This window comes from Plasmopara halstedii (assembly GCF_900000015.1).
Source record: "Plasmopara halstedii genome assembly, contig: Scaffold_555, whole genome shotgun sequence".
Taxonomy (NCBI): Eukaryota; Oomycota; class Peronosporomycetes; order Peronosporales; family Peronosporaceae; genus Plasmopara; species Plasmopara halstedii.
Genome location: NW_020187475.1, coordinates 1,280,599 through 1,292,687, shown reverse-complemented (window position 1 = coordinate 1,292,687; position 12,089 = coordinate 1,280,599). Strand labels below are relative to the sequence as shown.

At 41.5% G+C, this 12,089-nt stretch overlaps 5 protein-coding genes across 5 annotated transcripts; 2 read left to right on the top strand and 3 right to left on the bottom strand.

The window, feature by feature from the left end:
* Positions 1 to 315: 315 nt before the first annotated feature.
* Positions 316 to 1,096, bottom strand: PHALS_11791 (RxLR-like protein; the record flags this gene model as incomplete). The annotated part of the gene is made up of 3 exons (XM_024727213.1): positions 316 to 343; positions 408 to 895; positions 959 to 1,096. 3 exons carry the CDS (start codon positions 1,094 to 1,096, stop codon positions 316 to 318), a joined length of 654 nt encoding a protein of 217 aa, XP_024577813.1.
* A 2,935-nt stretch (positions 1,097 to 4,031) lies between these two features.
* PHALS_11790 (uncharacterized protein) lies at positions 4,032 to 4,815 on the top strand (the record flags this gene model as incomplete). Its single annotated transcript, XM_024727212.1, has 3 exons — positions 4,032 to 4,226; positions 4,289 to 4,371; positions 4,455 to 4,815. 3 exons carry the CDS (start codon positions 4,032 to 4,034, stop codon positions 4,813 to 4,815), a joined length of 639 nt encoding a protein of 212 aa, XP_024577812.1.
* Positions 4,816 to 5,616: 801 nt separating this feature from the next.
* PHALS_11789 (uncharacterized protein) lies at positions 5,617 to 5,914 on the top strand (the record flags this gene model as incomplete). The annotated part of the gene is made up of 2 exons (XM_024727211.1): positions 5,617 to 5,645; positions 5,728 to 5,914. The coding sequence occupies 2 exons, from the start codon at positions 5,617 to 5,619 to the stop codon at positions 5,912 to 5,914; spliced, it is 216 nt and encodes a 71-aa protein (XP_024577811.1).
* Positions 5,915 to 6,465: 551 nt separating this feature from the next.
* On the bottom strand, positions 6,466 to 6,715 carry PHALS_11788 (uncharacterized protein; the record flags this gene model as incomplete). The annotated part of the gene is made up of 2 exons (XM_024727210.1): positions 6,466 to 6,641; positions 6,691 to 6,715. 2 exons carry the CDS (start codon positions 6,713 to 6,715, stop codon positions 6,466 to 6,468), a joined length of 201 nt encoding a protein of 66 aa, XP_024577810.1.
* Positions 6,716 to 10,828: 4,113 nt separating this feature from the next.
* PHALS_11787 (uncharacterized protein) lies at positions 10,829 to 11,101 on the bottom strand (the record flags this gene model as incomplete). Its single annotated transcript, XM_024727209.1, has 2 exons — positions 10,829 to 10,987; positions 11,045 to 11,101. The coding sequence occupies 2 exons, from the start codon at positions 11,099 to 11,101 to the stop codon at positions 10,829 to 10,831; spliced, it is 216 nt and encodes a 71-aa protein (XP_024577809.1).
* Between the last annotated feature and the right edge of the window lie 988 nt (positions 11,102 to 12,089).

The following is a 12,089-nucleotide window of genomic DNA, read 5'->3' as shown; positions in this document are numbered from 1 at the left end:
TATTAAGTGGAGAAAGAAAAAAAACACTTTAGTGGTGGTATTCATTCTATAGAATAATCATTCAATCTCTCTTTGCCGTCACAATTGACACCTACTCTGTCCAGATCACGTCAACACCAATCAATTTTCAAATGTAGATGAAAACGCTCAAATGAAGAGTTTCATTAGCTCCGTTATGACCAAAAGAGTGTGCCACTAGTTTAGTGTGTCACGCTAGACGTACTGGCCAAAATCCTGATGCAAAAGTCCACGATCTACAACAATGTAGCGGGCTGCTCCTTTTGCCGAGAAGCAAACAAGACTGTCGATCGATGCTCAGACACACGTGAGTTGGCCCATTCGACTAAACGCAGCTACTGCGTTATTCCATTTTCACTTGTTTCGCCTTCAGGTACGTATTGGCGAACTCTGCTGCAGGGCTTCCAGATCTACGCAAATCATTCACTGCGTCTTCATACTTCTTCGCGACATCATGGACTTCATTTGAGTTTACTGTAGTTTTCTGCGACTCTGGGATATCTTTGAGTATCCCGGCTTCACTGAGCCACTTATCAATTATTCTACGGGTCTGGCTGTCCACTACCATACTTTTTTTGGGAGCTTTCTTGATCTGGTTAACGAGATCGGTCAGCTGTAGCCTATTTGACAGAATAGCAAAGAGAACATCATATGCTTTGTCGAGCGGGGTTTCGCCGACCTTGTTGGAACTTTTTTGACTGGTGAAGAAATCGTAAATCGACCGAAACCATTTTTTGAATGACCCGCTATGAAACAGATTTTCATTTGTTTGAAGCTTGAACTGATCAAATTTTTTCGCGAAATGTGATATTGGGTCTTGCACTTTACCACTGCCATCAAACCTCAATGTGAAAGACTGCAAACCAGCACTGATAGCCTATAGCATTTCGTTCACGCCGATCTTTTGACTAGATAGACGACGGCTTTGCATCGCAGTCACCTTTCTCAAGTGTTGATGACCTTGAAATTCCATGTTTAAAGCTGCCAATGTGACTGTCTCGGAGCAAACAAGAAACGCAACGATAGCTAGTGCTACCGTCCGGTGTAGACGAATCAAAAACCTTGGCTCGGTCGACATAGGTAACGTGGGGTAGGGAGCTCAATTCAAATTAGATTGTGACAGAACAGATTAGCATGCCTTGTGGATTGAACCCTGGGTTGCATGCTGCTAGAATTGCTGAGACGAAGTCGCTTAAATGACAGCCAGAGCCAGTGAAAAGAAAGTCCAAGCATCTAGAACCAGATCCAACTTATCATATTCCCATGGAATCAATCCAGAAATATTGGCATCTAACTGATGCGATTGAAAACAAAATTTTTTATACTGAATATTTGTGACAAATCAGGCAATATCCGGTTCATCAAGAATGATCTGGTCTCTCCCTCGTACCATCGTTAATAAAAGTCCGACAGCAATTTGATCTAACAAATTTGTCGATACGATTCAGAATTCCTCAAAGTATGCAGCATAACATCACAACTCTCGCTTAAGTAAAACAATTAAGACGCGCAAAACAACTTTTCCTTTTTAAAAGATTAACGCATGCAGTATCTCTATATAGGCTGAAAATCGACAAATGCTTTTAAATGTAAGACATTCACTTAGAATGTCTTACATTAATGCAGCGAAGCTATTTAATCGAATTGAAGAGAATCAAAAACCTGTTGTATCAAACATCACATCGTTTTTCAGAAAAAAGATGGTGGTACCCTCGGTGGAATCTGATCCTGATATAAAATAGAGGCTATGCACCAGTATTAGAAATTTTCGCTACGGTACTTTCTAGAATCTAGTCGACTTAACAATATACCCCGAAAAAATATTAACTTTACATCGTTCTACGTTAAACTTTACATTATGTGATTCACCATCATGTGACACTATAGAACATAATTTCTTGGCAAACTTGATTGATTTATAATAGTTCATATTGCAAAGATTCCATACATTCACTCAGACTTCATCTATCATGGTACACTTTACAGTACTTAAAAGAACTACATATTTTGTTTCTGTAGGTACCTACGGTACCCTGTACAGCTGAAGTGTACCACGATAGCTTAGTGTAAATCAGTCTGAGTGTACAGTACGTACACTGGTCTTGCACATGTGCACATACAGTTGTGAAAATATACATAAATTATCTGTAAAAATGAGAATATTCGAAGTAGTTTTACTTTTTGTAACGGAACATGTAGAATGCACTCAAACCTACACATTTTGGTACATTTACACAAAATTCACATCACACTTGGTGTATATCTAAGTACCGAATATGAAAGGATGGGATTCCATAAGGAGAAACCCATGCCTTACATTGGTTGCCAGTCACACGTTAGTCAATTTAGACAATTGTACTAAGAGTGTTAGTGACACGTATATCGTTAGTCTAAATAGAATTAAGTCACAATACATAAACTTTTGAAATAGCGGACTAAAGTAGTGCTTGTTACCTAAGATGTAACGGGGTTACACATATCCTGGTAATAGAGGTGTGTGTCACACCAGATGGGCATGGTCTGACCACACCAAAACAAGAATACGGTACGGGGCTGGTAGCCAGTAGTTATACATGTATTTGGATTTTACTATACATATTGAGGAAAATCTATGCATTTAAAATTAGGCGGCTTTGCCGCAGATAGAAATAAATAAAGTCAGATTTAAATTTAAACCGAAGAGTTAATTAACCTTGGGTTACGGATATAATTACTCTTGGAGTAAGCGGATTGCGATCCGCTAACTCATACTAGGTTCTGGTAAAAAACGAGCGGTCGGTAACCTAAAGTACACTGCCTAAAGCGTCTAGCTACGGCAGCTCCGCTGCAATATAAATTACACAATTGTGTTGCAACATTGAAAGTTTCAGAAACAAGGGGATTTTGAACTCAGACACCACTATAGCTAAGAGCTTTAGGATGACGCTGAAGAAAGATCACCCTCTATGATAATGCGAATTGCGAACTCCGATCTAGACCTTCGTAGTAAGAGAGACTTATGCGATTGACGTATTTTTGGGGGGCACAGAAGACAAATGGCCTTTGGAAATCTTACGACTGTACACCGATCCAGTTATCTTTTGACTCTTATAGCTCGAAAAGTAATCACGACAAGCGTGATACACTTGAATGCTGATTGCTAGTTGATGCATTCGAGCTTATTACTCCACAACTGCTCTTTGGATTCAAGATGTTTTCGATTAGTAACCTCATTCACTTTGACTAGAATAATTGGGAAATCCTTGACATCAGATTTGTCAATGTACTCATTAATTGTACCGGCTTCATTCTGTATATGTCATATCGATCACAATGTTGCTTTCATCAGAAGCTCAATTCATTGATAGTTGATCCAATGTACATATCGTTAGACTTCGAACAAATGATTTTGTAGAAGCGATCGATCATGATGATTCCAATTGTATCAATGTGATTTGCAATATATCCTGGTATCATCTTTCATGATCGGCCCACTTGTGTATTTCTTGAACAGATTTTCGATCTCATTTTCTAAGGTAATATAGCCAAAGAACGGTGAATTGCCCACAGTGACCAAATTGAGGATCTTTGATATTCATTTTCGCATAATTGTAGTCCTTTGGGATGACGCGTGGTCTTTGAAGACCCAAACTATTAAATCCTTATCTTTGTTTGAAATAGCGCACTTATGGCTCCGGCCAATTTGTGTGGTGCCAATATTGAGAATGCAATAGTATTTGCTCTAGACTAGATTATGTTTGCTGTCGATTTGATCCACCTTTACGCCAGGAAAATCTACCGATCTCATGAGTTGATCATCTATTGTTCGAGACAGTTCAATAATTCTCTTCTTGCTTATAATACTATTTTGCTGGAGGTGTATAATCTAAAGTTATCCAATACTATACAATGTCTATCGTAAGTGATGTCTCTGCTTTTGAGCACTCCGTCGAACCAGCTCCAGGTCCTACATTCAGGATCCGGCTATTAGCACTGGTCAATACGCTAACCAAATTTAATTTAATTTATTAACGATGTCTTCGCAAGCTGTGTTTGTCAACTGGAAAGAAGCTGTGATTGAGCTTCCGATCAAGCTACAGATTTTCAATGGTGGCAACTCTGCTGTTCCGTTTGTTACGGGCACACAAGTCGCTTGTACAATTGATCAGCTTGTTCCTAAGGCAAGTACCTGGTATATCATTGATTCCGTTCAAGTTGTTGTAGATAACGTTACTGTCCAGACAGATCAAATTCATGAAAACGTCAATGCTAGTTCATGGCGCAATGCTAGTTCATGGCGCTAGCCGAATGGGACTACAATTACGACAACAAATGGGGAATAACGAGCTACTTTGTGCGGGGTGAATGTTCCTGGTATCTTGACAACATCACAACATTCAACTGTATTAGCACCTATGTTGGCGAGTGGGGCCTTACTAACACCTTTGTGGATGCAGGTGTGTACGAGTGATCGCTATTACCGCGCTTGACCAAAAAGGAGAAAATCTTGCCTTCAATATCATGGGAGATAATGCCAGCATCCAAGCTGTGTCAAAGCCACAAGTTTATGTTTGCCCAACAGGAGCAGCCGGAACGACAATTGCTAGCTCATTATTTAGCCTGTATCAAGCTCTTCGACTTATCTACGTCAAAAAGTTGACCAATTTAAAAGAACACAAGGGTACATCAACTTCTGCTACGTCAAATTCCACGAAGGCAGCAGGTACGGTCACAGCAACAAATATCGTTCACATCATCAACACATTCATTTCTGCAACACATGCCCAAATCTCTGGAATGGCTCATCCGCAAATGTGAATCTGCTCCAGCGAGTACGATACTGACCGCTACAGCCGATGTTAACGGCAATGCCACTTCAGAAAGTAGCATTGGTCCATCGCAGACGTTCTCTCGTCTACTTGCTTCAACGCATAGCCCGAATCCATAGGTGGCAACGTTCTCATTCAAAAGAAGACGTTCTGTTTCTTTGAATGTGTGACCAACAGGTTTACTACCAAGGCGGTCAGTCATTTACATGGACGGTGATGAATGGCATTGCCAATCTAAAATAAGTGTTTAGTGGTAACTGGGTGCCACAAATCGATGTCATAAACGAAGTGTTGAAATTTAATGTGGCAATCGTCGGAAACTACTCGTCTTTGGTTTCGTCATATCATCTGAAGTCATTATTGCGGGGTAGCAGATATTCAGGTCTCTCCTATCAGAAAAAATCGTTTGGTTACGAAGTCGGTAATTTTTAGCTTGACAAGGATGCAAAATTGTTTCCGAACAACGCTAAATATATTGCGCTGGCGCCAGACAGTAAGATTTGTAATCAATTCTGCCTCGCTTTATTTATCCCTCCAACCTACAGGGCCATTGTACATTGTGTATGTCGCAACTTTGAGTTTGTTTATGATGCACTAAACTGATAGTTCTTAGTACCGAGAAGATAAGGCGCATTTGCACTCTAGTCTGAGGATAAATACCAAGAGTTGTAATTTCAGCTGCGATTGTAATATAGAAATAAATGTTTGAGTCAAACACGAAATTTTAAAAATTGCGAAAAAAGGCCCCAAAGCTTAATGAAATCTGTGCAATATACTATTTTGGTCAATCATGTCTTTATCTGAAAAAAGGATAGTTAAGTAGTCGGGCATTAATATATAGAAAAGCTTGGTTGGATGCCGAAGTGATTGTTTAGATGGGACATTTTGATCCCTGACCCAGTACCCCCACCCTTACCGAACGACGTAAGGCTAAGCGGCTGGAAAAAGAGGCACAAGCCGCTCCCACCTCCTTTCTGCAAGATCTTCAATCTATGAGCCCCAACATTACATTGGATAGCGTTGCAACACCTCGTCGTGAGGCCCACAGCAGTATTCACCTCATGACCATCTTTCTAGACCTGGCTTAGGTGGTGTAGCCGCAAGTGGAAGAATCACACCGACTTTTCCCAAATCACCACGCAATGGTCATGGCTTCGATCTGCTTGAATCTTCTCACAGCACGAGAGCGGAGCCCTTACACACTCATACGTGCGGACCGTCCGCTCACACTGAGATTGGATCTCATTTTTGTTTTTCACCAGACGCTGGTAACTCGAGGTCAACTAAGTTTTTATTGTAGAAATGGCTTAATTTTGGTCAATAAGCAACGTCAGTCGATAACGTCTCTTCCGGCTCTGTTTATTCGTGAGCTCATTCTTTTCGTTAGCAGGTCAACTATCTTCGTAAATCACAGCTATGGTTCGCAATAGAGATTGGTTAGTGATCTGATACGCCATCGCACTGCGCGACTTGAGGCTCTTTCAACAGCTCCGTATGCGTCGCTTTTTCACGGAAAAGGGTAGCTCAGCTGCAGGGGATAGTAAGGATGATATGTCGCTGGTAGCAGACAGTCTGGCTGACTCGTAAGTGTGGAATCGTGGTATGGCTTTGATAAGCCTATTCTGTTGGGTGTTCGGTTTCAAAAACAATCCGTTACGATTGTGAGCACTTCAATGCAGCTCAGTCGCTCCTCGCATATTGTTGGGATAAATTGTTTAACAACTCTCAGTGCAGTTTTCGAGAAACCGAACGCCGACAATCTTCGACAAATTGCATCGTCCAATGTGAATAATCTTGGATATGCAGGCGGGTGAGCTGCAGTAATAACACAATTTCACCCACTGAATATTCATGTGTGCTCTACCTGCATCTGTTTGCTGCTTGTGCATATATCCTCAACCCGACACATGATGCCAAACTTTACATAATAAAATTTGGTACAAAGTGATATCAGCAATTCGAACCGAGTCTTTATCCTATCCTTCCACAAGACCGCGGCGGTTGTGGTGTCCTTTAAACACAAATTAAATGTATATGAAGCTAAATGATGAATTTAGAAGTCTGGACATCTTCATTGAGCGCAAACTCAACGTTTGAGTCCATTTTGTACAAAAACAAGATTGCTCGCAAGTTCTTTGGGAAATGATTTTATCATGAAATTAGTGCATTCCGACTGTCCAGAATACTGAAAACCGCCAGCGGCGTATGTGTCCGATATAACACCTAGTACCTACAGCAAATCTTTTGGAACGTTGCTAAATGGGTCTATTATTTGACCGAATACGATCTGACGATCAGATTCCCAACAAGTTTTGTCGAGGAGCGAAATGGCCGTATCCTTTTGAAAACGGAATTCTGATAGCACACAGTGAACCATTTTGCTTAGACGATTTGCTACGACCGTAATATCAATTGTATTGAACACGTCATAAGGAGAAGTAGAACGAAAGTTCGTACTAACATACTGTCATCGCTCTACCGGAATCGGCAAACTCGCCAGAGGCAAGAACTTAACCTGTTGATACGGTTTACACAAGGGCCCACCACCTTATACACGTTAGACCACCTATAAGTGGCGCTCAGCGTGCAATATCTCTTCTTTCTTTCAGGTAAACCGCCCCCGCATCATTTCCCCGTAGAGTGTTCCGTATCCGTACTTAAGGTTATATCACGTGACACCAATTAGCACTGAGAGCCGTGTGAGTCAGTAATATTATACCACATGCCTCGATGGACTGACGACTAAATTTCTTAAATGCTTTGCACTCCAAAAAATAGAGGAATGTACCTCATGTTACGTCTAGTCCGACCGATGTACGAAACGCTGCAATATAATGGGTGAAATCACCGTCGCGCAAAGCGACACTTTACCATTACTTCGATGTGGAAGCGCATTCACCGCAAAATTAACCCCCCGTCTTATGCTCACCTACTCGGCAAAGTAGTAACAATCTTGTCATCTTGCGAGGTTGATGACGATGTCACTGTGCGCAACGATTCATGATGTGTCGGCCGCAAAGGCCTAAGAGCTAAGAAGGTGTCATTCACATTCATCGCTTCTTCGAATGAAGACAGATGCACACGAATTTGATGACAGTAATGGTATCTGACCCATCATACGTGTTGTGTGAGCCACGTACTAAACTATAGACCCTGTATAATTGTATATCCCCAATCTTGTTATATCAGGATTTGGAGGCGCTAGTCACTGTATTTTAATTTAAAGCTTTTTGGCCTTAATCAATGTCAATTCAACTTTTCCTCCTCTTGCAAGTAATTAACGGCTCGCTGGAAGTAGGCAAAGCTGAGCGAGTTGCAAACATTCCGAACATAGTTAACGTGTTAACTGAATCAAGTCTTCCACAGCAAGTTCGTGTACACGGACGGTCAATTTCAAATTCCAACGCTAACTGCTTCGATGAGTTCATCTGTGGATAATGCGGACACCACAGGCGGTGGCCGTCCTCAGATCAACAGGGAGGAATATTCACTCCTAGCACACTCGCAATAGGAGTGTGTGGTGAAGCTGCGAGCTTTGATAGAAGATCACACGGTGTCCGACATGCTCCAATTGGATCAAGTAGCGAATACTCGACGCTGCGGATAACTGGGGGGATTTCTCGCAGAACGTACCGACGCCAGTTTCGTCACCTCCATCACAGGTTGTGGTAACACACGAAACGCCCCGTGATAATCAAGGCAAAAAGCTTTCACTGGAACGAGGATGAAATCTTGCATTTTTATAGCGAGAAATGACATCGCTATCGCAATATTTTTAATTGTGGTGACCGCAGTCACGTGGCTTTTGCCTTGTCACATTACGATAGCATTGGGCGATGACATGGGAAGTCAACCGCCCAGGCTACTTTTCCACATAGCAACAAGTGGACAAGGACATTAAATTGATTTTTCTACTGCTGAAAGTGACATTTCGACAAAGGTCAAAATTTGATCCGTCAAGACAACAAGACATTTTATGACTATGTACAGAAGCTCCATGGGCTTCGTTCCAGTATGGCAAGCAAACCACTGGCAGAGGCAGTGTTTGTCACTGTATTTATGAAACGACTCACTTAGGGTCCTTTTGAGACTGAAGTCTTCCGCCAGACCCCGACGGCTCTAAATGATGCGATTAGGATTGCATTGCGTGAGGATTATTGTCAATGTCAAGCACGTGGTCGATCGATCAATCCGGTAGAAGCAGTGACTGCTACTACTGGAAACCCAGAACCAATGGATCATAGTGTGGTGACTATCCGTAAACCGCAAAATTGCTGATATGGAGGTCAACAATTTGGTCACATCAGCCGTGATTATCGATGTGGGAGGCGAACCTCTACTACAGTTCTCGTTGAAGTGGTACCAAACCTCTTGGTTATTATTACCACGAGGCGTTTGGGAAAGGCAGATGCCGAGCAGACGCAGAGCGGTCTACTGGGGCAATGACAAACGCTTGTGAGAGTTGTGGTAGAGCTACAAATAAGGGCTCAGCCCTTGAGAAATTGATTTTCTTCGTTAAAGACACGAGTTGCAGTTCTCTTCTCGTGGTCACAGCGAGTGTGAAGGATTACGGTCGTCCGTTTAGTGTCTTTATTACGCGCGGAAGAAAAGTGTTAAGGAAAATGGTTCAGTGCTTTTGGATGCACTAGATAGAAACAATGATTTTACCTAAGTGATGTTGGCCACTGGTGCGGTGATCACAACGAAGAAACTTATGGTTGATCTTCAACCGAAATTTGAAGACTTCACCTCGAAGGAAGCTATCGTATTTATATGCCAAGAACGTTATGAAGTTTCACGATCCTCGAGATGGTGAAACGGAATGACCTGTATTATTGGAATACCGTGGCTTGGGAACCACGAGCCATGGATCGAATGACGACTGAAAACATTGGTAGTAGCTCTCTAAGCATAAGTGAGACTCTTGGGAGTGATGAACCCACAATTGTTTGCACCAGAAGAAGCTTTTAAGCGCTTGGCAGTCTATGCTGCAGATAGAGATCAGCAATTCATTGGTATATGTCATGCAATTAAAATTTCCCAGGTTAAGGAAGACGAAGTCGTATGGAGTGATCACTGGTGATCACTCATGAAGTGTGTGATGCCTGAAACAGGCCACTTGAAGCGAATGAATCTTAAGTGGATATGGCGATTCGCTCCACGGAAGAATATATGAGGGAGATATGCCGGTTGTTGCCCCCCTCAAGACAGAAGAATGTTGTCGACATGTTTGTACTGGAAAGTCGAAGGAAACAACTGCGGCTGTTAAGGCCAATACTCCCAATAATACAGTGATTGAGTCGGATTGTGAGTCAGTAGGTTTTACTGATCACAATGGTGATGCTCCCACCCGTTGGGTAGTTGAGCACACACATGTGAAGGAATCAACTGAATTTGCTGATCGTGGTACTGATACACTTGCTCTTAATGCGCCCGTAACAAACGGAACAGCAGAGATGCCGCCGTTGAGAATCTGTAGCTTGATCGGTAGCTTAATCACAGCTTCTTCCCAGTTGACAAACGCAGCTTGCGAAGAGATCATGGATAAATTGAATTAGATTTGACCAGCGTATTAACCAGTTCCTATCACAAAAGAGTGTTTCAGCTGGAGCCGATCCGACGGAGTGCTCAAAAGCAGAGACATCACTTGCGGTGGACATTGTATAGTGTTAAATTACTTATGATTATAGATCTTCAGCAAATTAGTATACTGAGCAAAAAAATATTGAATTGTCTCGAACAACAGATGATCAACTCAGAAAATTTGCCAATTCTCTTGGCGTTAAGGTGGATCAACATCGATATCAAACAGAAACTAGAAAGAGCAAATACTTTTGCCTTCTCAATATTGGCACCCCACAAATCGGTTGTAGCCACGAGTGCGCTGTTTCAAACAAGAATAAAAATTTGATAGATTGGGTCTTCCAAGACCACGCGTCATCCCAAAAGACTACTCTTATCGCGAAATGGATATCAAAGATCCTCAATTTGGTCACTGTGGGCTATTCACCGTTTTTTGGCTGTACTACCTCCAGCACGGAATACAAATCGAGTTCGACAACCTGTTCAAGAAATCCATAAGTAGGCCGATCTTGAAAGATGGTACCAGAATATATAGCAAACCACATTGATACATTTGGATTCATGATGATCGGCTGCGTCTATGTGTCGAATGTAAATGGCTTCAGGCTGATTGGTGTGATTGTTGGAGTGTACACTTTGTCATAATCATCATTAATAACGACTGGCTCCTCATCAGTTGTTTCAATGTCCATTTTTTCAAGTAATATGTTTCACATAATGTAGAAACGATGTAACCATTTTCATGTTGTTCATGTGTCGTTTTCTATGATTGACGCGTAGCGCGCATCGGCTTGAACATGATGATCTGCAGCAAAATATTTTTAACACACTCGCAATTAGATCGAAATGCCTGCCGCTCCACTGAAATTGTTTCCCATCGTTGCCCATTGGCTTTGATATATTTCTTGTTGTATGATGTCTGTATTATATTCTCGATAACCTTTCTTACGCAGATGACCTATCGTAAACTAAATTATTTGTATTCGCTGCTGATTTCCTAAATTTTGCAATCCAGAGCTGTTCATATGCTTGAAGATGCTGTTGGTCGACAACCTCATAGGAGTGATCCTGAGTTTACCAATTCCAGATGTCGGAAAGTATGAAAATATTGACATATGTCTGTGCTTGCCTTCAACCCAGCGTCGAAAGTTCTTGTCAACGCCATGATAATTTGTTGATAGTAGAATCAATATAGCATATGTCGCTTTCAAAAAATGTAGACTTAGTCAGTCATTTTGTATATATAATATATAGGTATAGAAGAGAAAGAAGAGGTTTTTTGTGGAACATTAGGAACTCGGCGACTAAAACGTACCATGATCATAATTATTACTTCAAATCATGATTAGGAACTTTGTGCACTACTTAATTTTAATAAGTACAATCACTCACAAAGTGACTTGAAGCAGTATATGTTTCAGAACTTCAGGACAGCTTATTTTCGCTAACTACATCTGCTCTGGTTCGCATATGTTAAAGTGACAAATCTGGCAATGCCTGAAAATTCACATTCGGATTACATTACCACGCGCAATCTTTCTGTTGGCGTACGCTAGTGGACGGACTGCATTGATTATGGTACATCGTTTGCTCAATCTGTGTCAAGAAATGGCATCTAGAGTACTCTTAGACCCCATTAGAGACCACGCTAAATGTAGAGACCACGTTAATGTACCATAT